This window comes from Leopardus geoffroyi, chromosome E1, assembly GCF_018350155.1.
Source record: "Leopardus geoffroyi isolate Oge1 chromosome E1, O.geoffroyi_Oge1_pat1.0, whole genome shotgun sequence".
Classification (NCBI taxonomy): Eukaryota; Metazoa; Chordata; class Mammalia; order Carnivora; family Felidae; genus Leopardus; species Leopardus geoffroyi.
The window spans coordinates 49,663,978-49,689,656 of record NC_059330.1 but is presented as its reverse complement, the minus strand read 5'-3'; the positions used below and the strand labels follow the sequence as shown (position 1 = coordinate 49,689,656).

The 25,679-nt window shown below is 48.9% G+C and overlaps 1 protein-coding gene across 4 annotated transcripts in view; it reads left to right on the top strand.

The window, feature by feature from the left end:
• WIPI1 (WD repeat domain, phosphoinositide interacting 1) overlaps window positions 1–25,679 on the top strand; it is a 31,636-nt gene that overhangs the window by 1,053 nt on the left and 4,904 nt on the right. For 2 of the 4 annotated variants that reach the window (XM_045489535.1, XM_045489534.1), the window contains exons 2-10: window positions 4,934–5,016; window positions 6,391–6,560; window positions 11,411–11,507; window positions 20,780–20,877; window positions 21,492–21,584; window positions 22,284–22,354; window positions 23,184–23,291; window positions 24,548–24,712; window positions 25,464–25,571. In XM_045489535.1, coding sequence (XP_045345491.1) covers window positions 4,934–5,016; window positions 6,391–6,560; window positions 11,411–11,507; window positions 20,780–20,877; window positions 21,492–21,584; window positions 22,284–22,354; window positions 23,184–23,291; window positions 24,548–24,712; window positions 25,464–25,571 — 993 coding nt within the window. The remainder of the gene's footprint in view (window positions 1–4,933; window positions 5,017–6,390; window positions 6,561–11,410; window positions 11,508–20,779; window positions 20,878–21,491; window positions 21,585–22,283; window positions 22,355–23,183; window positions 23,292–24,547; window positions 24,713–25,463; window positions 25,572–25,679) is intronic. The other 2 variants (XM_045489536.1, XM_045489537.1) reach the window with 1 other exon arrangement.

Here is a 25,679-nt window from a genome sequence, read left to right as displayed (position 1 = left end):
ATCTCTTGGGAACGTGCACCCCGAGCATCAAGCAGGGATGACTACTTTTCCAGGTTCCCATTTCCTGCTGTACCAGTTTCTGTCGTGTTCCGTGTTTGGAATCGGCTTCAGGCTTGTGCTTTGGCTGCCTGTGACTGGGCTGTGCTAATATTGAACATTCACTGGTGTAATTAAGGCCATCCTGTACCATAAGTAACTCTGGCTTCCATTCCCTTTGTGTTTCTGTTTAAAAACACCCTATGCCAAACAATATGCCTTTGTTCGGGAAAAAAAAAAAAAAAAAAGTATGTGTAATCGGGTAATTGGGTAGCTGGACGGCTTGGTTAGATGAGTGACTTTTAAGCCTTTTTTGACCACAGTCCACAATAAGAAATGCATGTTACAACATCCCCTGATACCCACATACATAGACTGTCTCCGAAAGGTGATTCATTAAATAGTGTTTACTCTTTCTATATAGTGTGATACCTTCTTTTAAAGCTGTTTGTGACTCATGAGCTGTTTTTAAGACCTCCTCATGGGTTGAGACCCGCAGTTTACAGAAATGATGGTGTAGATAAAATTCTGACATTTTGTAAGAAGCGTTTTGCAAGAGAGGATGGCTGTTGAAATGCCAGAGTGTTTTCCTTCCCAACCGAACACAGGACAAGGAAAGGAGTCAGTTTGCTAGTTCACAGTAAATGTTCGAAATTCTGCTTTATAAACATTGTGTATCAGATTTTTTTTTTTTTAAGTGGGGTTAGTTTTTACTCTGGGTGAGTCCCAGCTTTCTATGGCACTTGGGTAAGAATATTATTTGCAGAGCTGTTGGGTGCTCGGAAAGTTAATTTCCTTCGTCTCTATGGTCAGTTCTGTTTTCTTGGATGAAGGCTTTGCTGGACAGCTCTGTCTCACCTATAAATAAAAGTTTTTGTCAGAGTCAGTTGCTTTGAGCCACAGAGGATATGACATTGGATTTTAAAATAAGTCCAGCCCCTACGTATGCATTTAGGAGTATCACTGTGTCTTTCTTTGTAAGTGCAGGCTGAGTTTGGAATCCAGTAGTGCAACTAACCTTTACGAGTCTTCTTTGATCATACTTCGTGCTTGGCACTGTGCTAGGCACTGTGGGTACATTTTTTCATTTGACTGGCGGCACATATTTGTCCCAAGCTCTATTCCTGTGAGAGGTGATGAGAATTTATTTATTTTTTTCTGCAGGAAGCCCTTATGGATAAAAATAGGATTTTAGTCTGGATTCCTTGATTCAGCCTCCTTTGTGGCCATTGCTCAACATTTAAAACACAATTGTAACCACACTGCTATTTTTTCACGTATAAAATTCTTCTGGGAGCAGGTCTTATGTTTGAATTTTTTTTTATTTTTTAAAGACTTTATTTTTTTATTTTTTTTTTCAACGTTTATTTATTTTTGGGACAGAGAGAGACAGAGCATGAATGGGGGAGGGGCAGAGAGAGAGGGAGACACAGAATCGGAAACAGGCTCCAGGCTCTGAGCCATCAGCCCAGAGCCCGACGCGGGGCTCGAACTCACGGACCGCGAGATCGTGACCTGGCTGAAGTCGGACGCTTAACCGACTGCGCCACCCAGGCGCCCCTAAAGACTTTATTTTTAAGCAATCTCTACACCCAACGTGGGGCTAGCAGTCACGATCCCGAGATCAAGGGTCACACGCTCTACCGACTGAGCCAGCCAGGCATCCCTGAAAATTATTTTAAATTACCAAATCTTTCGGTTGATATCACAAGACTCTCATTACCTTTTTCCCTTACGTACAAGCTTTAGAAACCTCAGTTGCCGCCAAACTTGTCTATATTTATGTGAAAAAGTCCATGTGAAGAAAGTTTAAAGACAGTAATCACTACAGGGCATATCAAAAAAGTTTTTTGAATCATAGAATAGAAAGGAGGTTTTTAAAGTGCAGGTGCCACTGACACATGCAGCATTATATTTGTTTCAAGTGTACAACCTATTGTGATTCAACATTTGTATACATTGGGAAATGATCTCCACGATAAGCCTACTAACCCATCTGTCAACCTACACAGTTAATGCAATATTACTTATTGTATTTCCTGTGCTCTACGTTCGTCCCCATGATGTATTTATTTTATAACTGGAAGTTTGTATTTCCTGATCTCCTTCACCAATTTCATATCCCCCCCCCCAAAAAAAAAAAAAATCCTGTCATCTGGCAACCACCAGTCTATTCTCTGTAACTATGAGTCTGGGTTTTGTTTTGTTTTGTCTTTCTTAGACTCCACGTATAAGTGAAATCATGTGATATTTGTCTTTCTCTGTCTGACTCATTTCACTTAGCACAGTGCTCTCATCCATGTTGTCGCCGAATGGCAAGATTTTGTTCTTTTTTATGGCTGAGAAGTGGAGTGTGTGTGCGTGTGCACACGCCCATGGGCACGTGTGCACGCATGCCGTGTCTTCTTTATCCGTTCATCCACTGCTGGGCACTCGGGTCGTTGCCATATCTTGGCTGCTGTAAATAACGCGGCAATGAACATACGGGCGCATACATCTTTTCGAGTTAGTGTTTTCACTTTTTCTTCTGAAAGATACCCACAAGTGGAATTGGTGGATCATACGGTAGTTCTCTTTTTAATTTTTTGAGGAATCTTCATGCCGCTTTCTGGCGTGGCTGCCCCAGTTTGCATTTGTACCCATAGTGCACGAAGATCACCTTTCCAACACATCCTCACCGACACTTGCTACTTCTTATCTTTTTGATGACAGCCATTCTTACAGGTGTAAGGTGGTATCTCATTGTGAATTGGATTTGCATCTCCCTGATGATCGGTGATGCCGAATGTCTTTTGATGAATCTGTTGGTTATTTGCACGGCTGCTTTAGTAAACTGTCAATTCAGATTCTTTTCCATTTTTAACCAGGTTGTTTTTTTGTTATTGAGTTACATGAATTATATATTTTCTTTATACCTACAAAGTTAATGCAGTATTATCTACTGTATTATATATTTATATATTTTTATAAATAAAAATATATTTATAAAAATATATTTAAAATATTTTATATGCACTTCATATATATTTACATATTTATTTTATATATTTATATATTTTATATTTTACTTACATAAAACATATTTATATGTATTTATTTTATGTATATTTATATACATTTAGTTTATATATATTTATTGCATCTATATTTTACATATTTATTACATATACTTCTATATATTTGTTTTACATATACTCAAAGATAATATGTATTTTCTTATTTTATATTATACCATATACAGTATATATTTTGGATATTAACCCCTTAGGGGACATACAATTTGCAAATATTTTCTCGCATTCAGTGGGTTTTTTCATTTTGTTGATGGTTTCCTTTGCTGTGCAGAAGCTTTTTAGTTTGACGTAGTTCTACCTGTTTGTTTTTGCTTTTGTTTCCCTTGCCTCTGGAGTCAGAGCCAAAAAACATTGCTAAGACCCCTGTCAAGGAGCTTGCTGCCTATGTTTTCTTCTAGGAGTTTTATGGCTTCGGGTTTTCCGTTCAAGTCTTTAATCCATTTTGAGTTCATACTTGTATGCGGTATAAGACAGTAGCCCAGTTTCACTCTCTTGGCTGCACGTGGCCGTGTTGTGAACTTGTAAGATGCCGGGGGCGCGCCTCCGTTGGTCATCATTGACGCTGCTCCGGCACCTGTCCCGCCCCTCAGGTCAGCCCCCCAGCAGGTGGAGGACTGCGGGACCCAAGCAACTACTTCACTGATTGAAAGTTGACCGCAGCCTCCTCTCCCTGTGTCCCGGGGAACAACAAACGTTTGGGTAGAAAAAAAACAATTCCAGGGAAAACCACATGACCTCTTTTTTATTTTTAGGCTGATGAAACAAGAGCCTTGGCCATCAGGCTCGCCCCAGTCAACTGCTTATATTAGTATATGCTTCCCTGTGCAGAATGGATCTCACCTTTTCAAAGACCTGCTTCAAATGAGGAAGCCGGGCTAATTTTTAGTCCACTTAGGACTATTTTAAGGTCTCTTTCGGCTCTGACATCCCATTTTCCCAGGGTGGAGGTGCTCCAGGTCGGAGCGCTTTTTCTAAGTGTGCCCTGTGTGAGATTTTGCTCATCGCTGAGGTGTTGAGGGCAAAGCGGGAGGGATCTGGATGGGGGTCCCAGCTGCGAACAAAATGGACTCGTCTGCTTTCATCCTGTGGCCAAAGAAACTGGCCAAGGAAATGGTCTTTCTTTATCTATTGGTCGAAAGTGAAAAATTAAGAAAACAAGATTTATTTAGCCCATACCGTTCCAGATGTGTTTAGTTTTTGTTTTGTTGGTTGGTTGTGATACTAGCTTTGTGGAACGTGGTACACAACAGAGTTTTCAACCCTGGCTGCACATTAGAGTACTTGAACTAAAAAAAGAAAAAGAGAGAGACAAAGAGAAGGGAGGGAGGGAGGAAGGAAGGAAGGAAGGAAGGAAGGAAGGAAAAGAGAGAAGAAAAGAAAAAAAGAAAAGAATCCAACTAAATAAAAAGCTCAGTGTTGGAGGAGACGCGATAGACAATCATCAGTATTTTTTAAAAACTTCCCAAGTGAATTTAATGTACATCTAAGGATGAGAGCTACTGGTAAAAAGCATCTGCGGTGTTTTCATGGAAAATGATGAAAGGAAGCATCCACTAAATTGTACCTACTAATGACTGTGCCTACTATGACCGTGTGTTTATTTTTTAAGCAAAAATAAATAAAAAATTGACCTCTTGGCAAAGTACCTCTCAGACAACCAGAAGACCCCTGATCGTGTTGGGAGTAGTGCAGGATGAGTATTCTTATGTATTCCGTCTTTCCTGTTTCCCAGCTGGGAAAGCACCGTCCCTGGGAGGTTTGACTTTCCTTCGATGAGTTTCAGCTCTCTGAACCTCATTCCCACGTGGTATTATCTTCCACAGATCCCTAGCAATTGGAACCAAAGCCGGTTATAAGCTGTTTTCTTTGAGTTCTGTGGAGCAACTGGACCAAGTCCATGGAAGCAGTAAGTGTGTGTGTGAAATCCCGGGGACACCGAATCCTTCCTCTAGACTTTAATCTGTGGTGCTCCTGAGCTGTCTGCATTTTTCTCCCGTAACTGTCAGACTGAAGGAGTCAGTCATTTTCAGACTTAAATATAAATCATTGCCTCCACTTGGCTTAAAAAGTAAAACCACAAGTAAGCACTTAGATTTGGCAATAGCTTAGGTAACCTTTTCTTTTTATATTAAGAAATCCTTTGTTTGAAACCTCGTCGTTAAACTTTTTCGTAGACTTTTATGCACAGTCATCAGTTTTGATCATTGTCCTATCAGAAGGTCACTTATGGGTTTGTCTTTTTTTTTTTTTTTTTTTTTTTTTGCTGTCATACTGGCACTGTAGAATGTTGGTAACATTCATTCGGTCATGGAAGTGTTTTCTTTGTTTTAACCAAGCAGTGCTATCCCATTTGCATACATCATATTGAAGATGTTGGAGTACTCTTAGTGATTATTACAACAAAAATTAGTTCTCTTAATATCTCAGGGTAAGTAATAATTTGTGTCATCATAATGGAGAAGAATATGCAGTCTTTGGATTTCCTGGAAAGAAAGTGGTTTGGTAAATGAACACATTGGGTCGCTAATGTATTTGTAAGATGTTATTTTTATTATGCCATTTTCATGAATACTTTGCTCTGTATCTGTCCTATGTTATTCCCGATGGGTCCTGCCTAAGAACAAGGAAGGCATGCATCCGAGAAAGAATGTTCTCAGAAAAACACTGAGGTCTCTACCTGTGGGAGCTCAGGAGGCTTACTGACTGACCTTCTTCCTGAGCACAGACGCCCTTCCCTGGTCATCACGCAGATTGTCTTCAACAGGAAAGGGATTCCAGACAGGACCAGGGAGGGGAGCAAGACAGGGAGGGGCACAGATGTAATTCTGTTACTGCCCCCACCCCACCATGGCTGTCCCCATGGCACCTGCTGGCCACAAAGACCAGAATTCCGGAAGCAGGGATTCCCCAGAGTAGTCAACCCTTGGAAACCTCTCGTGGAGAAAGGGTGGGCCGAGACTGTCCACACCTCCCAATATAGTTTCCAGAGCACACAGTGGTGCCCTAGAGACGATTCTGCCCCATGGAAGGCACCCGGGGAAATCTCTGGAAGACCTGACTCTGCCTTCTGGTCACTAACGTTTTCTCCGGGTCTTGGAAAGGGCTGCAGAACCGCTCCCTTGGGAAACAGGCAAAGCTTCACTGTAGGGGAAAAAACCAGTCACTGCGAATGTGTGCTAATCTACGCGCGAGACGTAGAGGCCGCTGGCTGACTGGTGTGAGCTGGGCTCGGTGCCCGGAGGCCGAAATCTGTGTCACCTCAGCCTCCTTTCCCTCCCAGACGAAATCCCGGATGTCTACATCGTGGAGCGCCTCTTCTCCAGCAGCCTGGTCGTGGTGGTCAGTCACACAAAGCCGCGGCAGATGAACGTCTATCACTTCAAGAAAGGCACGGAGATCTGTAATTACAACTATTCCAGCAACATCTTGTCCATAAGGCTGAACCGGCAGGTGAGTGGGGGGAACCGCCCGGGGTTGCGAGGCTTCTGCTAATTGGCACCAAAGGAGAAGATGAGTATCTTTAAAGATGAGTGTTTCTAAAAACAAACATCAGATGCCCAAAGGGATTTTAATACTCAGGCCTAGTATTATGGGGACATCTCGAGCCCACTCCAGGCACCTGTTTCAGGGATGTGTCCTCCCTGGTCCTTCTGCCTCGTGTTCTTTCTCCAACGTTGGCCACTGGCAGAGCGAACCCCCTTCCGCTGGACGCGGGCTGGGCGGGAGTCCGGCTCTGACGCTGTCCCGTGAGCTAGTGTAGGGGCACTGAACCGGGAAGAACATCTCTCCCTGGTTTGGTTGGGCCCTGGACGGCCCTGGACGGTGGCATCTGTTGCAGACCGGCAGTAATGCCTCTCAGAATGAAACCCCTGAGGATGAGTGTGGCCCCCCCTGGGCTAGCTCTGAAGGCAGTTGGAAAACTGACCCTTCTCTTTGTCCCTCCTTGGGTTTTCCCAGCAGGCCAGGTGCCCAGCCTCGCGTCCCACCTTCGTTTCTCCCAGCTCACCCTTACAGATCATCCTTGTAGTTTTTTCTTTGTCAAAGGAAGGGTTATTCTTATCTCAGATGTACCATACATTCTCTTTAAAAATCGGAGTTCTTGTTAAATAAGTATTTGGGGGTATTGGCAGAGTTTCTCTTAAGTTATTAGATTTTATGGGCGCCTGAGTGGCTCAGTCGGTTATGTGTCTGATTCTTGGTTCCGGCTCGGGTCATGATCTCACAGTTCGTGGAGCTGACAATACAGAGCCTGTTTGGGATTTGTCTCTCTCTCCCTCTCTCTCCTCTGCCCCTCCCCTGTTGACAATCTCTCTCTCTCTCTCTCTCTCTCTCAAAATAAACTTTATTTAAAAAATTATTAGATTTTTAAATCCTATAAGGGACAGGACTGTATCCATTTTGTTCACTTCTATAGACCTGGTAGAAAAGACAGTGCCTGGTAGAAAAAAATTGCTCAACAAATACCTGTTTCCCGAGTGCCTATTAATTAAATAAATAAACAGATAGATTCTTTATGTGACCGTGCAGATCTTTCTACTCAATTCAATATCCCCAGGATGGTGGAGGCCATCGCATTCAGCAAGAACATGGTTTTCTTCCTTTTACCTAAACTATTAAAAGCTAACAATTTTTTTTTTTAACAGATGAAAACAAAGTGCTTTCTTCCGTTTATGAGAAGGAAGAGATTATTTCTTTGAGCGCGGGCTCTTGGCCAGGGAGGGAAAGGCAGTTGGAGACTTTTCGACTTGAAGGCTTTTAGCCCAGTTCTTGGCCCAGGGGCTCTCTCTGCAATTGGTAGCACATGAATACAGTAATAGCCAGTATCTGAAAATTAGATCTCCTTTTTTGGCCCCTGATTGTCTTTTTAAGGTTGCTTAAGCAAAAGTCCTATAGAGATCACAAGCCTCCCATAGTACGTACAGTATTTATTTCTATGATTTCTCCCTTACTTGCGCCCTGACATTGTCATTAGCAAATGAGACGAAGGATTACTCAAGCGTCCGAGTCTGCTAGCCTTTCGATGCCACCCTGTCCTCAGTATAATGCCCATGGCTAGTGAGGGCCTCCTCCCGCAGCTTCTTTGGAATGCCAGTGAACCTAGCATCACTCCACCGCCAATGGCCAAGTTCACTGGAACCTGCTTACAGCTCTCTCGTCTTTAGTATTTCTCCTCCTAAGAAGAAGGTTTGAAACAGGTCTGGCGGAACATGTTTGGGCTTTGCTTTTCTTAAAACGAACAGGCTTGGGCCTTAGCAACTTTTGGGTTGGGCACCTGCTGCAGCACCCCCCCCCACCCCCACCCCGTGCCCCAAGGGGCCATGGTTTTGTGATGCCCAGGCTCTGCCGCCCCCTGCAGGAAACGAACAGGGCGAGAGTCGCACATCCTGCCAGCCGTGGCCCTCCTTCCATCGGGTCTTCGGGCGGTGCAGTTCCTTTTTTAAAAACAACAGGAAACCATCCTTTTCTGTGGAGGGAGTTACGGGGAGAGAAAATCCCTATTTTCTTCTGAATATATAGAGAGGAAGAATATTTAGTAATTGTGGTATTTTCCATTGTCAGTTGGTGTTATTCCCCTTGTGCTTAATTGAGGAAATGTGTCTTGTGGAAGAAAGACGACACCCCCGATATATTTCCATCTGTAAACTGTGACAGTGCTCGGACCCTCTGTTCCGAGAGGCCCTGGTTATCCAGATGAAGATTCCCTGGATTGGAGCCTCTGAGGCTGCATCTAAATCTGTGGTGCTCAAGGGCAGACACTATAAATATATGTTTTTTCAACATTTATTTATTTTTGGGACAGAGAGAGACAGAGCATGAACGGGGGAGGGGCAGAGAGAGAGGGAGACACAGAATCGGAAACAGGCTCCAGGCTCTGAGCCATCAGCCCAGAGCCTGACGCGGGGCTCGAACTCACGGACGCGAGATCGTGACCTGGCTGAAGTCGGACGCTCAACCGACTGCGCCACTCAGGCGCCCCTAAATATATGTTTTTTAATATTTATTTATGTTGGGGAGAGCGCAAGCTGGAGAGGGGCAGAGAGAGGGGGACAGAGGATCTGAAGCGCGCTGAGCGCTGACAGCAGTGACCCCGATGGGGGCTCGAACTCACCAACTGTGAGATCGTGACCCGTGCTGGTCAGACGCTCAACTGACTAAGCCACCCAGGCGCCCCTAGAAATATTTTTGTAATCACTAAAAGGAACTGTTACTTCTAAAACCTGAAAGAGTCGATGAGAGCGAAAGTGACCAGGCAGGAGCAGGACTGAAGTCCCACCCAGGGTTCTCCTGGGACTGAACACTGGTTGCTAAAGAAAGCAGTTTCTAGGGCCACGTTCACCCCGGAAGCATGCTGGCACGTGAACTTGGGATATGGTGCCTCCTTTTTCCACCTCGCTGTTATCTCTCTGTTTCCCTCCCATTTAATTCTTATCTGTGGCTGGCAGGAGTCACCTGAAGTTGGCCAAGTGGACCACAGAGCACCTGGTGCCGTGAGAGTTGGTGGGAAAGATGTGGACGGGTGGGATGAACCGGATGTAGAGGCATATGTCGCGGACCCGCTATCCTGGGCCCTGGGCGTGGGGACACAGGAGGATATCGGAAACCGGAGAACACACGCATAGAGTACTGTAGTCCAAGCCAGTGTAAGTGCTGGCAAAAGGCGAAGCGATAGGGTGAATCAGGGAATGTATATTTCACAGAGAAACGCCAATGTCCGCCAACGATTCTGAGGCCCTGTTAGAATTATTGTTTTACCCCTAGGCACCCAGACCTGTGTGCGGCCACAGAGCCTTAATGAAAATCGAGGAAGGTGTTTACATTTTATTTTTCTGCCCGGTAAAGGTGACGGTCCCCATTTTTCTGAGCTGTGAGAAGTCCTACTGGGAAAACAGGGCAGGCTTTTCCCTGGAGGAGAGCCTGTCAGGGTTTATTGGGGGGGGGGGGGGGTTGTAGTATTTTTAGGTGCCTTTGTCTCCAAGTGTTGTCTTTTAGGATAAAAGGATCTGGCCTGAGAACAGTGGTTCTCAGACTTAGGTGTGCATCAGAATCACCCGGGGTACTTGTTTGAAACCTCCCAAACCAGAATTTCCAGGGGTAGGCCAGGCCTTCCCCTCAGGTGCTCGGATGCCTCCTCAGAGCCTGAGAACCACTAGCTTAGAGGAAAGCGAGTCGGATGTGTGTAGGGGTCATGGGCAGCTGCTCAGAGTGAGGAAAGAGCTACCCCACCAAAACTTCCTTCCCGACAGCCCCTCACTGGCACCCAACGTCTATACTGGTGCTGAGCTACGTGTTCCGTCCCTTTACACACCCAACGTCCACCCCGTGGCCTGTTTCCACTCGGTAGAGAGCATGGCCATCGGGAGGAAACCCTACGCCTGGAAAGCCTCATTTGAAAAGAGAAGGGTCTCCCTGCACTGGAAAGGGGGGCCCAGTGGAAGGAGCCGGGCACGGGGCGGGGGGCACCTGGGACAGGAGGTACACACAAGGGCGGAAGGGCTTTCCAATTCCCTTTACGAGGGCTGGAGAGAGTACGCAGAAGTGGGTCTGGAGGAGACTTGAGTCGAACGATTCTGGCGATTCTTCGGAGGGGAGGATACCTACGATCGGCAATACAGAGGGAGCAAAGAAACCCACGTCTGTACAAGAGGGAGGCTTCGTTATGAGCGCCGAAAGGGAGCCTGTTTGGTGGGAACGGGGACCAAAAAGATTACCCCCAAATTGTCCTAAATGGCAAAGGGAGTCTGATCAGGAAGTGTCCGGGAATCCCTGTGCTAAAGAGAGGGAAAAGTACCCCTCCCCCAAAAGAACCTCAATCTCTAAATGAGAAATTTTAAGATCTTGTATTTTATGCTTCTGTTCAGGTGCGCGCGCACGTGTGTGTGTGTGCGCGTGTGTGTGCGTGCGCGCACATGTGTAGACGTGAACATAATCTTCACATGGATCCTCAAGATCCGGCCTCCCTTACTGGGGCTCCCGGGTGGCTTGGTCGGTTAAGCGCCCGACTCTTTGATTCAGGCTCAGGTCACGATCTCACAGTCCATGATGAGTTCGAGCCCCACCATCTGTACCGGTCAGCACAGAGCCTGCTCGGGATTCTCTGTCTCCGTCGCTCTCTGCCCCTCCTCTGCTCTCTCTCTCCCGTGCACGCCAAACAATAAGTAAATCAACATTAGAAACAAATTCTGTCTCCTTTAGGAGGCTTGGAATCAAGTCAGGGCTCGCACGAAGATGAGCGATTTCGGCTTGGTCGGCTTCTTTCCGAGGAACCGGCCCTGTGGACTGATGGGTCTGTGTGCTTACAGAGGCTGCTGGTGTGCCTGGAGGAGGCCATCTACATCCACAACATCAAAGACATGAAGCTCTTGAAGACCATCCTGGATATTCCTGCCAACCCAGCAGGTGAGCCCCAGAATCGGGGAGGGGCCCCCCCACAAATCCCGTATCCAGCGGCTCCTTTCACGGGCTGGATTCCCTCCTCCGTTGAAAACCCGAAGCAGTATTTGTGGGGTCTGAGTCCTGGTGGTGCTCACCTCGGCGCTTTGCGTTCGTGGGGCCAGATTCCAACGATATCAGGCCCCACGTCCTCCAGCACAGTGGCGTGGGCACCACGGCAGCCTGCGAGAAACCCCTTCCGTCTGGGACCCACTCTCAGCGAACGTGTCAAGGCATTTAAGGCAGACGGGTAGGAGGCTTCATGCATCTGATGCTAAAAGGTGTTTACCCCTAATTATTTTCTGTGGTTGTTCAGGGCAGAGCAGGTGTAATGCTCAGAAGCAGGTCTTGACTTGGCCGTGTCTGCACGAGTAGGAGAGAGGCTGTGAGGAATGCGTTTTAGGAGGTTACGGTGAAATCTCTCTACTTGGGCGATGTGCTAGGATATTGGTTTTGAACTAAACTCTTCAGATATAATACCGTTTGGTAAGTTCCTCGTGTTAAGAATGGGAACTGATTGGGGCGCCTGGGTGGCGCAGTCGGTTAAGCGTCCGACTTCAGCCAGGTCACGATCTCACGATCTCGCGGTCTGTGAGTTCGAGCCCCGCGTCGGGCCCTGGGCTGATGGCTCAGAGCCTGGAGCCTGTTTCCGATTCTGTGTCTCTCTCTCTCTCTGCCCCTCCCCCGTTCATGCTCTGTCTCTCTCTGTCCCAAAAATAAATAAACGTTGAAAAAAAAAAATTTTTAAGAATGGGAACTGATTGGTCTTGGTAGATTGAAAGAGCAGATGACTTCCCCGAGCTAGAAGTCAACAAGAGGGGCACCCGGGTGGCTCCGTCTGTCAAGCGTGCAACTTGGGCTTAGGTAATAATCTCGCGGTTTGTGAGTTCGAGCCCCGCGTCGGGCTCTGTGCTGTCAGGGCAGAGCCTGCTTCGGATCCTCTGTCTCCCTCTCTCTCTGGCCCTCCCCTACTCATGCTCGCACACGCTCTCTCTCTCTCAAACGTAAATAAACATTAAAAAAAAAAAAAAAAGCAAACGAGAAGGAAGTCCTTCGTTGTGCGGGAGGGTGGGGAGTCGTCACACTAGAATAATTTGTGCGTCCAGTGATTCAGGTTAACATTTGTAAATTATATTGTAGTTTCTCAGTAAGTGACTGCTTCAGTTTACAGTAGTTTCCTAATTCTTTGACTTTCTCTGAATTTCAAGATTGGTATGGCCCAACCCAAGTCACTAGGCTCTTTGGGCCTCAGTTTGTTTGTTTGTTTGTTTGTTTTTATCTGTAACATGGGATATAGTACTGCCCATCTCGCAGGATCAGCTGAGAATTACAAGAGGTTGTGTTTGTGAAAGCCACCCCCCCACAGGCTGCCATGCGGTAAAATCTCCTATGCCTCCTCTCCGCCCCCCCTTCTCAATTATACAGATGGCCCTTTGCTGCCAGCTTCAGTGCTTTAAAATCTCAGCTGTGAAAAAAGAGATTTTAAAAGATCAAAGCAGGGCGCCTGGGCGGCTCAGCTGGTTGAGCATCGACTCTTGACTGGCTCAGGTCATGATTTCAGGGTTCATGAGATCAAGCCCCACATCGGGCTCTGTGCTGTCAGCACAGAGCCCCCTTGGGAATTCTGTCTCCCTTTCTCTCTGCCCCTCCCCCACTTGCTCTCTATCTCTCAAAATACATAAAAATGAACCTTAAAAAAATAAATGATCGGGGCGCCTGGGTGGCTCAGTCGGTTGAGCGTCCAACTTCGGCTCAGGTCGTGATCTCACAGCACATGAGTTCGAGCCCCGCGTCGGGCTTTGTGATGACAGCTCAGACGGAGCCTGGAGCCTGGAGCCTGGTTTGGATTCTATCTCCCTCTCCCCCCCCCCCCCCCCCCCTCACACTCTGTTCTGTCTCTCAAAACTGAATAAGCATTAAAAATTTTTTTAAATTTTTTATTTATTTACTTTTTTTTTTTTTACATTTATTGATTTTTGAGAGACAGAGTGAGACAAAGTGAGAGTGGGGGAGGGGCAGAGAGCGAGGGAGACACAGGATCGGAAGCAGGCTCCAGGCTTCGGAGCTGTCAGCACAGAGCCCGACACGGGCCTCAAACCCACACACCGTGAGATCATGATCTGAGCTGAAGCTGGACGCTCAACCGACTGAGCCCCCCAGGTGCCCCAGAAAAAAAAAATTTTAAATAAATAAGTGATCAAAGCCATTTTGGCTGCTCTAAATTTCTGTGAGATGATGACTTTAAGTGAAGGAGCTACGGGCCATCAGTGTTTTGTTCTAGGAACGTGAGGCTGAGCTGCTCTGGAAAACGTACGTGTTGCAGAGGCACCGTGCATCTGCTGCCACAGTAGGTGCCGCCAGGCACAGATGCACACACCCAACAGGGACCCCAGATCTAGCCCACCGGTCCCTGGAGACCGTGTGCTGGGTGACACAGCCCAAGACAGAGGCTCCGGCACCTTGCGGGGCGAGGACCCATCGCGGGACCCTGCAGTGCGGACAGTTCAAAGGAGGATGTGCTCTTCCCATAGGGCAGGGGAGGTGCTGTGGAATCTAAGCAGAATGCATGGCAGGGGTGGGGGTGGGGTGGACCTGAACTTGACCTTGACAGATTGGGGGCAGAGACCACCCAGGCGGCCTGGGTTCTCCATTTCTCTGGAAAGGCCGCACAGCCAGCACCCTCGCCAGTGGAGGGGCCTGTGTGTTAGCAGCGGTCAGTTTCACGTGCTTCTGCGGGGACACGCTCGGCCTGCCTGCAGGACTGGCCCCACTCCTCCCAGGAAAAGCACTTTCTCCCGACCTACTCTTAATGTTTAGCAAATGTAGCTGTTTTCCTTAGCTCAGAAAAGCCCTTGGTTGCCTCACTTTTTGCAGTTTAAACGGGGAGGAAAGAAGGTTGGAAAGGGTGGGCCTTTTGTGTTTTCTGTTAGAGAGAACGGGTGTTATTTGTAAAGGAATAATTTTATCTCGAGAAAAGTTAGAAACAGTGGGAGGTGTTTTTTCTGTCCCAGATAAACGTTATGAATGGATTCAAGGGCAGAGTTAGCATTTCCTTCTGAAAGACCACGCACGGGTGGGTCGAAAGACCAAAATATGTCTTATGACACTTTTGATGTTCTTTGGAGAGATAGCCCAAGACCTTTTTTCAAATGCTGAAATTTATAATTAGCACCTCAACTTCCACCGAGCCCCCTTTGTGCTCCAGTTAAACGGGGATGATAACATTTACTCCACAGAGTCATTCTGGGGAAGATTAACTGAGGGCAGGGAATGAGCGAGAGCAAAGGCACGGAGGGCTCTCCGGGTCAGGCGGGCTCACTCACTAGCCCAGCCCCTGCCCGGAGGGTAGCCTGACACGGTCAAAGTTGCACTCGCAGTGACGTGCCCGGTTTCTTGCTCAAGAACAGTCAGCAGACTCTGAGCTGTCCAACCCAGGAATATAAAGTATTCAGTGACCTGGAGTCTCCTTGCCTCTCATTCCCTCATTTATTTATTTTCGAAATGAAAATATAAGACAGGAACTCCGGCTCTTGGTTTGATAACTCCTTATTGGGTACACAAAGGAGACAGAGTCCCCCGTCCAATTGGCCGGAGCAGACGGATTCTGAGTGTATTGAAAACTAGTGAACGCCAAAGAAGTGACATACACAGAACTCTGCCCTTGCTTCTACTCAGTATCCAGTGAAGCTGTAAATTTCCTTCCTTTTGTCTGTGTTCGTGTTGTGGCCATTCCTGTTGTGTCAAAGATTGCAGGCTGTTTCCTTTAAAGAGTTTGGCCAGTCGGGGCTCAGAGTTAATTTCCTGCTAGCACAGCAGTCTGTGTGCTGAGCAGTGAGGGTGGAGATCTCTATCCAGACCCTGCCAACTGCAGATCTTAACGACCTTCCACGAGTACTGAGGGAGCAGTCTATACCACACAGCAGTGCATGTAACAGAACAAAGTAGCGGTTTATACCCCAGCGAGTGCTCTTTCTGAGAAGGGTAATATGGATGGGGTAGATGGCTCTCCGTTTGCAGTCACCCAGAACATTTGCAAACACAGAGATTTCTTTCTATTTTTGAGAACTGGAAAACATATGCTGAGACAGTCATCAACCCAGAGGGAACCGCACTGTATAAATCACTGTTAACTTGCACTATAAATACCCAGGTGAGGATGATTTAGAATCCTAGGACTTCCTTCCAATTCCAGCCGAGGACCCTGTTGGTCCTTGCACTGATACCAGGCACTTCTTTTCCAGCCGCAGAAGAATCACAGCCCAACAATTTCAGGGAAGTTACAGCTGCCAGTGATTTATGAGAATGTGTATCCATTCTAAAATAAATCCAAAAGCCACACCAACACCTAATTCCTATATGGAAAAAAGACTAGGAGAAAATATGCTCAAATATGGAGAATAGTGCAAAGCCTCTGAGTTTTAGAATAATGAGTGATTTTTTTTTTCTCGCTTTCTATTTTCTGGACTTTGCAAATATTTTTACACTATGACTTTTCTGTTATAAAATGTTATCAGAGACAAAGCTTATTTCCTTCCTCAAGAGGGCTTTATGTGACATCTGTGATGGAAACAGAAGACGAGTAGAAAGGTAATATCTAAACCTGAAGCAAACTCTTAATGCTGTCCTCGGGGGCTTCAGAAGAAATAAAAATGCATTCTTATAGCTGGTTGGATTTGGCTGAGAACTGGACCATAGGAAACTGAAGGAACTCACAGTAAGCATTTCTGGGGACCTTCATTAAGTCCACAAAGGTTGGTGTGCAGGGTCCCTTGGCTAAATTGAAGTGAGCCCAGAGATGTGAGCCCAGAGGCGAAGCTCTCAGATGAGTGGTTATGTGTCAGAGTATGCCCGTCCCTGGCATCATCCTTTCCCTGTTAGAATCTAGGGTCACTCCACTCTCTATTAGACAGTACGGAAAGTTCGACGTCGGCTGAAGAAGTTGAAGCCTTTCTTCCTTTCTGGGATGTTTGCATTTTAATAACAACAACAACAACAACAACAAAACTCTGAAGGTCACCTCACACTGTCAGAATGGCTTTTATCAAAAAGACAGAGATACAAAGTGCTGGCAGGGTGTGGAGAAAAGAGAACCCTCGTGCACCGTTGGGGGGAATGCAAACTGGTGCAGCCACCACGGAAAGTAGTACAGAGGCTCCTCAAAAAATTGAAAATAGAACTACCTTATGACCCAGAAATTCCACTTCTGGATATTTATGCGGAAAGAAAGGAAGAAAGAAAGAAAGAAAGAAGAAAGAAAGAAAGAAAGAAAACATTAACCCAAAAAAGATCACCTATAGACCCGTGTTCATTGCAGCATTATTTACAATAGCCAAGACGTGGAAACAACCATGTCCATTGGGTGAATGGATAGAGAAAAAGTGTGTGTATGTGACAGAGAGAGAGAATATTTGCACATATATATGTATATATACATACCTATATATATGCATATGCATATATGCATATATATATATGCAATGGAATGTTATTCAGGCATTTAAAAAAAAGGAACTCTTGCCATTTGGGACAAAATGGATGGGCTGTGAGGGCATTATTGGGGAGTGAGAGCTGGAGGCGGGTGAAATGGATAGAGGGGTGAAAAGGTACAAAGTCGCAGCTGTCAAGTAAATGAGTCACGGGGACGTCACGTACAGCATGGTGGCCGCATCGCTGAAAGTTGGTAAAAGATCTTCAAAGCTGTCATCGCGAGAAAAACACTTTCATAACTGTGTGCAGTAGCAGCTGTTAACAAGACTGAGCACGGTGATCCTTTCACGATGCAGGACAAATAACCGACCATTGTGTGGTGCATCTAAAACTAACATAACCTCATCTATGTCAATTACACGTCAATTAAATTAACAAAAAACAAGACACCAAAACACGAAAGGGCAACTGAAAGTATCTGTCCAAGCTCTCTGCCCAAATACCTCCCGCTCTACCCGCCACAAAGATGGGCCTTGATATCTTCAGGGAGAGGGTGTCAGTAAATGAAGACTTCGCGTCTTAGAATGTCAAAGCTGGGAAGATCGCCGTAGCCCCCTCAGGTCGCGAAACATGAGCAGGTGGCCTCGAAAGCCCTCCGATGACTCAGCCGGGGCCACACACTAGATGGCAGGCCTGAGTCTCGACTGCCCGTCCTCAGCCTAGCCCTGCCAAACAGATATTCTTAAAACACTGGCTTTTTTTTTTTTTTCTTAGCAGCGAGGTTGAGCCCTAATTCACATGCCGTGTGATCCACCCACTTTAAACGGTGCACCATTCGATAGCTTTTAGTATAACCATTACCACAATTTGAGAACATTTTTCCTCACCCCAGAAAGAAACCCCATACCTTTTAAGCCATCACCCCCTGGATCCCCAGCCCAGATAACCCTAATCTACTTCATGTCTGTCTAGATTTATCTATTCTGGCTGTTACACGTAAGCGGAATCGTAATACAATATGTGGTCTTTTGTGACCCGCTTGTTTCACTTACATATTAGAGCATGTATTCATTCTATTGTCTAATAGTATTCCATCATAAGGGTACTATTTACTGCTATTCATTAGCCCATAGACATTTACATTGTTTCCACCTTTTTTGTTTTTGTTTTTGTTTTTGTTTTTGTTTTGAGGGGGGAGAGAGAGAGAGAGAGCAGGAGCAGGGGAGGGGCTGAGGAAGAGGGAGGGAATCTTTTTTTTTATTAAAATTTTTTTTCTTCAACGTTTATTTATTTTTGGGACAGAGAGAGACAGAGCATGAACGGGGGAGGGGCAGAGAGAGAGAGAGACACAGAATCGGAAACAGGCTCCAGGCTCTGAGCCATCAGCCCAGAGCCCGACGCGGGGCTCGAACTCCCGGACCGCGAGATCGTGACCTGGCTGAGGTCGGACGCTTAACCGACTGCGCCACCCAGGCGCCCCTGTGAGGGAGAGAATCTTAAGCAGGCTCTGTGCTCAGCACAGAGCCCCACACGGGGCTCGATCTCACAACTGTGAGATCATGACCTGAGCCCAAATCGAGTCAGATGCTTAACTGACTGAGCCACCCAGGCGCCCCCGTTTCCACTCTTTGACTCTTACGATGTTGCTACGAACCTTTGTATACAGGTTTTTATGTGGCTGTACATTTTCGTTTCTCCTGGGTACATACCTAGGAGTAGAATTGGGGGCTTATAGGATACCTCTATGTTTAACCTTTTTAAGGACTCCAGACTGTTTTCCAAAGCCATGCCTATCTTACTTTCCCAGCAGCAGTGTAGGCGGGTTCCAATTATCTGCCTTTTTCATTATAGCCATCCTAGTGGGTGTGAGGTGATATCTCATCATGGTTTTGATTAACACTGCCTTTATATATATATATATGTATATATATACATATATATACACACACACACATGTACACACACACACACACATATACAGTGTGCTCTTGGTTTTGGGGGTAGATTCCCATGATTCTTCGCTTACATACAACACCCAGTGCTCATCCCAACAAGTGCCCTCCTCAGTGCCCATCACCCATTTCCCCCTCCCCCCTCCACCCCTCAACACTGTTTTGTTTTTTTTTTTTTTAAACATCGTGCTCAGAAACGTCCAGCGCGTACCCACCACATTTGTAAGATCTTAACTCTTTGGTGGGGTCCTCAAGCCCTTCCCCTGTTGCCACATCCAGTCTCTCAACCATCTCTTCTGCTGAGCAGCCCTGTGGGAACCCACCGCGCAGGCCGCCCCAACCTCCCAATGCGCTTCCCTCCCTTTTCACGAGTTTCACAAGATCACAGTGCCTTCTGCCTGCCAGCTGCTCTCGGAATTGCACTTGCGTGGCAAAGAGCCCGGAGGAGATGGGGCATTGTCGCCCGGGCAGAACTGGGGAGACATGAGAGTCCCTTCCTAAGGGTGGGGCTGAGAGTGATCGTGTACAGGCAGGGGTTGCAGGGTGCCGGGGCACACAGGTAAGGGCTCTGGGCCCCGTCACTTTCCTCCCACGGTTCTGCATGTCGAGGGCCAAGGGCACAGCCCTGGCTATGTCTTCAACAAAGCCAGAGAGCAGGAGGGAGGACCTGGGTTTCGCTTCTCAACGATGGATTTTTTTTTTCCTCTGCTTTTCCCCCCAGCAGATTAGGTTAGGTACATTTTAGCCTAAAGTTTTTATTATGTAATAAACCCATTTAATATGCTGACTTGTCACAAAGATGTCAGTTGCAGTTTGTATTTAAAAAGATGTCTCTCTTGCCTAGTCGCGAAGATCTTATGCTGCTAATGCTTTTGGTTCTAACAATTCTTTGAATTCACTTCTGTCAACATACACTTCTACTATTAATCCAGACCATTGTTGTGAAAATCCTTTACTTAAACGCTTTTCGGATTTACCCCCCCCCCCCTTGAGTCTCCTTATAAACAAAAATAACTTAGGTCGGCTCAATGGTGTCATTGGCTGTTTACCCTTCCAGAATATTGTCAGGGCATCTTCAATCCAAAATGTCCTCTTTCAGGGCACTTGGGTGACTCGGTCAGCCGGTTGGGTGTCTGGCTCTTGATTTCAGCTCAGGTCATGGTCTTGTGGTTCGTGGGGTCGAGCCCCAAGTTAGGCTCCCCACGGACAAGGCCGAGCCTGCTTGGAATTCTCTCTCTCCCTCTCTCTTTGCCCCTCCCCCACTCGCACTCTTGCTCTCTCTCTCTTTCTCTCAAAATAAACATTTAAAAGAAAGGCCCTCCTCCCTCAGATGAGCTTCCACCTCTGGGGGCCCCCATCTCTCTTCTCAAGGCAGGACGTTTGGCTTAGATAGGGGGCAGTTTCTAAATGGGTCCTTCCCCCCACCCTCCGCCTCCTGTTCTCCATCTTGACATGACTGGCCAGCTGCAGGTAATCGCCTGCAGGAAGGCCACGACATGCTGCCTTTTCATAGCAGGAAGATTTATTTCCGTGAAGAGTAACTTCTCTTACAGCCTTGGAGGGTAACGCAAGAGAAGTGGATGTGGTTTCAGAGCCCGGGGGGGGGTAAAATGGCAAGAAGAGCATTTTCAGTATTCTGGGTTCGTATTGCTTCTCCGGGGAGAAGACACGGCTGGTCATGAGGTCATGAGGTCTTCCCCTGCGAACTTCAAGGGCGTAAATTAGAAGGTTTAGAAGAACCAACTCAAAAGTCAACATTGGCTAGGCTATTCCTCCCCTCGCCAGTAGGTGGCACTGGAGTCGCGCGGTTTTCGGATGCCCTTTCCAGGCAGGGTTTCATCCGTGGTTCATTCTTTGCAGGTCTCTGTGCCCTCTCTATCAACCATTCCAATTCTTACGTGGCCTATCCTGGAAGCCTGACCACAGGCGAGATTGTGCTTTACGACGGACACTCCCTGGTGAGCTGGCAGGGGTGAGGTGTGGAGGGAGAAGCCATCCTGGGGGGGGGGGGGGGGGGGGCGGGGTCTGTCCTGGCCAGGGAGGTGGGGTGTGGAGGACAAGGCAGTAATATCGCCCCCGCTACCATCAGTCAATGTGACCGTGAGGCAGCACGTCTGGCCCGGTGAGACATCCACGGTGTGGCGGAAACTGCTCGCCAGCTGGCGGCCCACTGTCAGACTGAAGGTGTCCCGCTGTGCCACGTCACAGCCGGTGACAGCGTGCAGATGTTTCACATGCCCTGTCCCCTGCTCTCCGAGGCTTCACGGAGCAGGGCACGATGGCTGCGGGAAGTCACCCACTGCTGCGCGCGAGGACAGCCATGGCCGCATCGCCCGCGTGGGGCATGCGGCTGGCTGTCCGTCATCCCGAGGGCGGGACAAGGGGTAGCGACGGAAGGGCTCTGGAGGCAGAATCTAGATACACTCGGAAAGGATGAACGGCTTCTCTGGAAATGGCCAGTGGGAAGGGAGAGACAGGGCGCCCAGCAAATGAGGGAGGGTGTCTGGGAAGAAAAGAGAGAGGAGAGGGATCTTCCCCAGCATCGATATCCATTTTCCCTTGTTACCAACAGAAAACTGTCTGCACGATTGCTGCCCACGAGGGGACGCTGGCCGCCATCACCTTCAATGCCTCGGGCTCCAAACTAGCGAGCGCATCTGAAAAAGTGAGTTCACTCCCTGCACCTCGTGTTCAGGGGGCTCTCAGGTCAGGGCTCCACTGAATGGCTCCCTCAGGACCAAAGATCTGAAGAGAGGAGACTGGGGACAAGGACTGACTGGTCTCTGGACCCACTCGGAATCCATATCCGAGGGGAGTCTCTGACCCACGCACGCTGTGTAGACTGATACGTTTATTAATTCAACAGACCAAAGACCTGTGCTAGGCAGGATACGAGATATGTGGCACAGAAACGGGTGGTCTTATTGACAAACGTGTGTGCGCGTTATCCCTAGATGCAGACAGATTCCGCATTTCATAAGCAGTGTCAACAAAATGTTGTGCTATTCAGAAGAAATTGATCTCTTCTGACTGGAATGGTCAGGGAAGGTGATCAAGTTGAATTTCAAATGCCACGAAGCACAAGTGGTTTTTGACAGGTACAGGCAATGTTCTAGGAAGCCCGAGCATTTCGAGCAAACACACACAGAGCCTTGGGGTGCAGGGTGGGGAGGGAAAAGGGACCCAAACGTGCCAGGAGTGGCTTCTCTGGCAACGTACAAACAAACCCCCCCCCATGCTCAACACTTTGTGCCTCCCCCTTAGAGACAGGTGTTCCACACCAATAAAACAAGCTCCCCTCTGAAGGGACGTCTCTGTCCGAGGCCATCAATGGTACGAAATGTCCCCCTGCTTGCTTTCTCAGGGCACCGTCATCCGGGTGTTCTCTGTACCCGACGGGCGAAAGCTCTACGAGTTTCGGAGAGGAATGAAAAGGTCTGTGTTCACCGTGAAGCCCGTGTTACGGGACCCACCGGAGTCCCGCCCGCAGCGCGGGGCTGGCGGCCCGCCGGGGCAAGTGCGGAGGGTGGCTCTGTGCCCCCCTCCCCCCCCGGAGGAGATAGAACTGTACTTCCTCGGGTAACTGCCTTCGATGCCGTGCCGGGTGCTTCGTGCACCCGACAGCATGGCTGCTGGGTTTGCTCATTCGTTTGTTTGTTTGCTTGCTTGTTTATTCTGAGATGTGGGAGGGGCAGAGAAAGAGGGAGAGAGAGAATCCCAAGCAGGCTCCACGCTCTCAGCACAGGGCCCGACACAGGGCTCCACCCTGTGATCCCTGAGATCATGACCTGAGCCGAAATCAAGAGTCAGACGCTTAATCGACAGAGCCACCCAGGCGCCCCCTCGGCTGCCGCTTTCACACAGGATTTCAGCCGTCACAGCCCTGTTCCCAGGTGTGCGAGGGCAGCTTGCAAAGGAGAAATGAGAGGGCGAGCAAATCACCATCCAAAAGCAGCTTGTAAAGTGAATGGGCCGGGATCCCATCGGCTGCGGCGTTTGCAGCCCGATCGGTGCCCGAACAGCCGGAAAACTAACGAGATGCCAGAAAGGGGCGGTGCCTTGTTTCTTCCCGAGACAGGGACCCTTTACCAGTCCTCCCAACGCTAATTTCTAAGTGTGCGTGATGCAATGTCAAGGAGACGTTAGAACACCCAGACTCTCCAGGACACATTCAGTTCTCCTACCAAGCTGGTTTTTGAGCTATAAAGTGATCGCCCTCACGCTCCTGGCTCAGTAGTCTGTCTGTACGTCGCTGTGTTCCCAGGTACGTGACAATCAGCTCCCTAGTTTTTAGTATGGACTCGCAGTTCCTCTGCGCCTCAAGCAACACCGAGACCGTGCACATCTTCAAGCTGGAGCACCTCACCAACAGGTGAGTAACTGCCAGGCGCACAACACTCGTGAGGCTGGAGGAGCCAGGCCCTGACTCGCCTGTGCCACCGCTGTCCGCACGAGCGACTCCTTATGAGTGCCACGCGCTCGGCTTTACTTGTCCTCACGGGAGTGGTGAGTGTCTGCCGGGAGAACCTCGGTGGTGGAACGCACGGGAGCGCAGACCCCGGGGCCGCCCTCCCGAGGTCACACCCCGCCTCTGCCCCTTCACGCGCTCCGAGACCCCGGCAGGTGATTTCCGCTTTCTGTGCTTTCGTACAAAATACTCAGCGGTGCGTCTCGGGCTTGTTGCGAGCGTTCGGCGGGTTCCTCAACCTGAAGCGTGTGGTGTAGCGCCTGGCACACAACGGGCACCAATAAGTGTTCGGCAGCAGCTATCGAAACAGTAACAGACGAACCACTGCCATCGCGCCCACTTTCAGTGCCTGTGACTGTCCCCAGCCGGGTGGTAACAGAGTGAGAAATAAACCCCCGTGCTTCTGAGCTCCAGCCCGCGCTCCCCACCAAGCTCCGGGCCCGTAGACAAGGGGCCTCTCGGCAGGTGCTCCCAGGAGCACGCGGCCAGCCCGGTCCCTGAGGCGCTGCCCGGTGCGCCGAGCACGGAGGCGGCTGTGTGCCCCCATCCATCGTCACCTCCCGGCGACCGGTGCCCGCCCCCTCCATCTGGCGGCCACGCTGGGATGGCGTTGGAGGACTGTAGGGGGTGCACCGGGTCCCCTCGAGTTCTCCCTAGCGCCGCGGCTCACCGGGGACCAGGGTGGCTTCAGGGCTGAAATCACACAGCGCCCGGGGCCTCCTGCCCGGAGGTTTGCTTCCCACTCAGTCTGGCCGGGGAGGCCCTGCCGCTGAGATCGCGGCGTCCTTCCGTGGGCCCGAGCCAGGCTGGAGCTTAGTTTTCCGAGTCCACACGGCGATCTCATCTCGTGCCCTCGCCTGGCCCCCTTTTTAGGAGTCCGGAGACCAGACGAACCATCACCTGCAACTTTTTTAATGTAGGGAAGCAGTCGCGTGGGGAAGCTCTTAACAGCTTCGCAGTGGTCCTTCCGAAGGACAAACGAGCACTCGATGCCCTTTCAGAATTGCCAGAATAGCATGTCCCGAGCCGTTCCAGGTGGGCAGAACATTATGCTAAGGGCACAGTTCCTTCCCGCTGCGGTGAGCGCCGCTCACAGCACGGGGCTGTGCCGAGCGTTGGCCCGGTGCCCACCTCCCTCCTCCTGTGCCTTGTCCCCGCAGCCGACCCGAGGAGCCCTCCACCTGGACTGGCTACATGGGAAAGATGTTCATGGCCGCTTCCAACTACCTCCCCGCCCAGGTGTCCGACATGATGAACCAGGACAGGGCCTTTGCCACCGGGCGCTTGCATTTCTCTGGGCAGAGGAACATCTGCACCCTCTCCACGTACGTATGGCGCCACCCGCTGTTGCAGGCACCACCTTCTACGGCTCGGTTTGCCCAAAGCACACAGGTCCCCGAACACGCGCCAGGAGAAAAAGAAGGAAGGAGGCCCCGAAGAAGGGCCGTAGCCGTCAGCCGCCGCCCTCTCTGGTTGTCACGCGTGTTCTGGGGGGGGCGGCCGCGAGCCAGCGTGGGAACTTGAACCTTGTGGTTCTGCCGACGCTGTCTCGAAAACAGTTCCCGTTCTTCTAAGTAAGTCTGTAAAAAGACTCCGGCTCCGTAGGTTCTGACGCCTGTGAGGTCGACAGATGTTTTGTCCAAGGGGTTTGAAAGAGTTTGTTAAGGAAGGCGAACGTTTTTTAGAAGTTCATAAAACGAGCCAGCCGATTTTGTCCTTTGTCCTTTCCGTCACGGTTAAAGGCAGAAACACGTATAAGCCAGAGGCCATGTCCCACTCAGGTCCGCTGATTTCCTCGGTGGCACCTTTTCAGAGTAATAGCAGACGCACACGTCGTTTGTCTCGTCCACACAGTTGTCTTCCAAGATGAGAAATAACCCTCAAGGTGGATCAGTAGGTCATAATGCCAAGAAATAGCCAGAAACCCAGGATCTGGGGCCAGTGGGCCGGGTAAAGGGTTCCTGAAGGCAGGAGAAGGAGCCTGGGGCCATGGGGTGGGGGAGGCTGTGTCATTTGAAGCCAACCTGGTTACCTGCCTCCGTTGAGGTCACAGCACGCATTTTACTTGGCTCTTAGGATCCAGAAACTGCCAAGACTCCTGGTCGCATCTTCCGATGGACACCTTTACATCTACAATTTGGACCCTCAGGACGGAGGAGAATGTGTCTTAATCAAGACCCACAGGTGAAGAGACTAGTTTTCAGAAAGCCTCTTTAAGAGCTGGTTGTGTCAAGCCGTCACGTGGCCAAGAACGACAAGCTTCGGTGCCCTGCTTGTCTGTCGTCCTGGCTG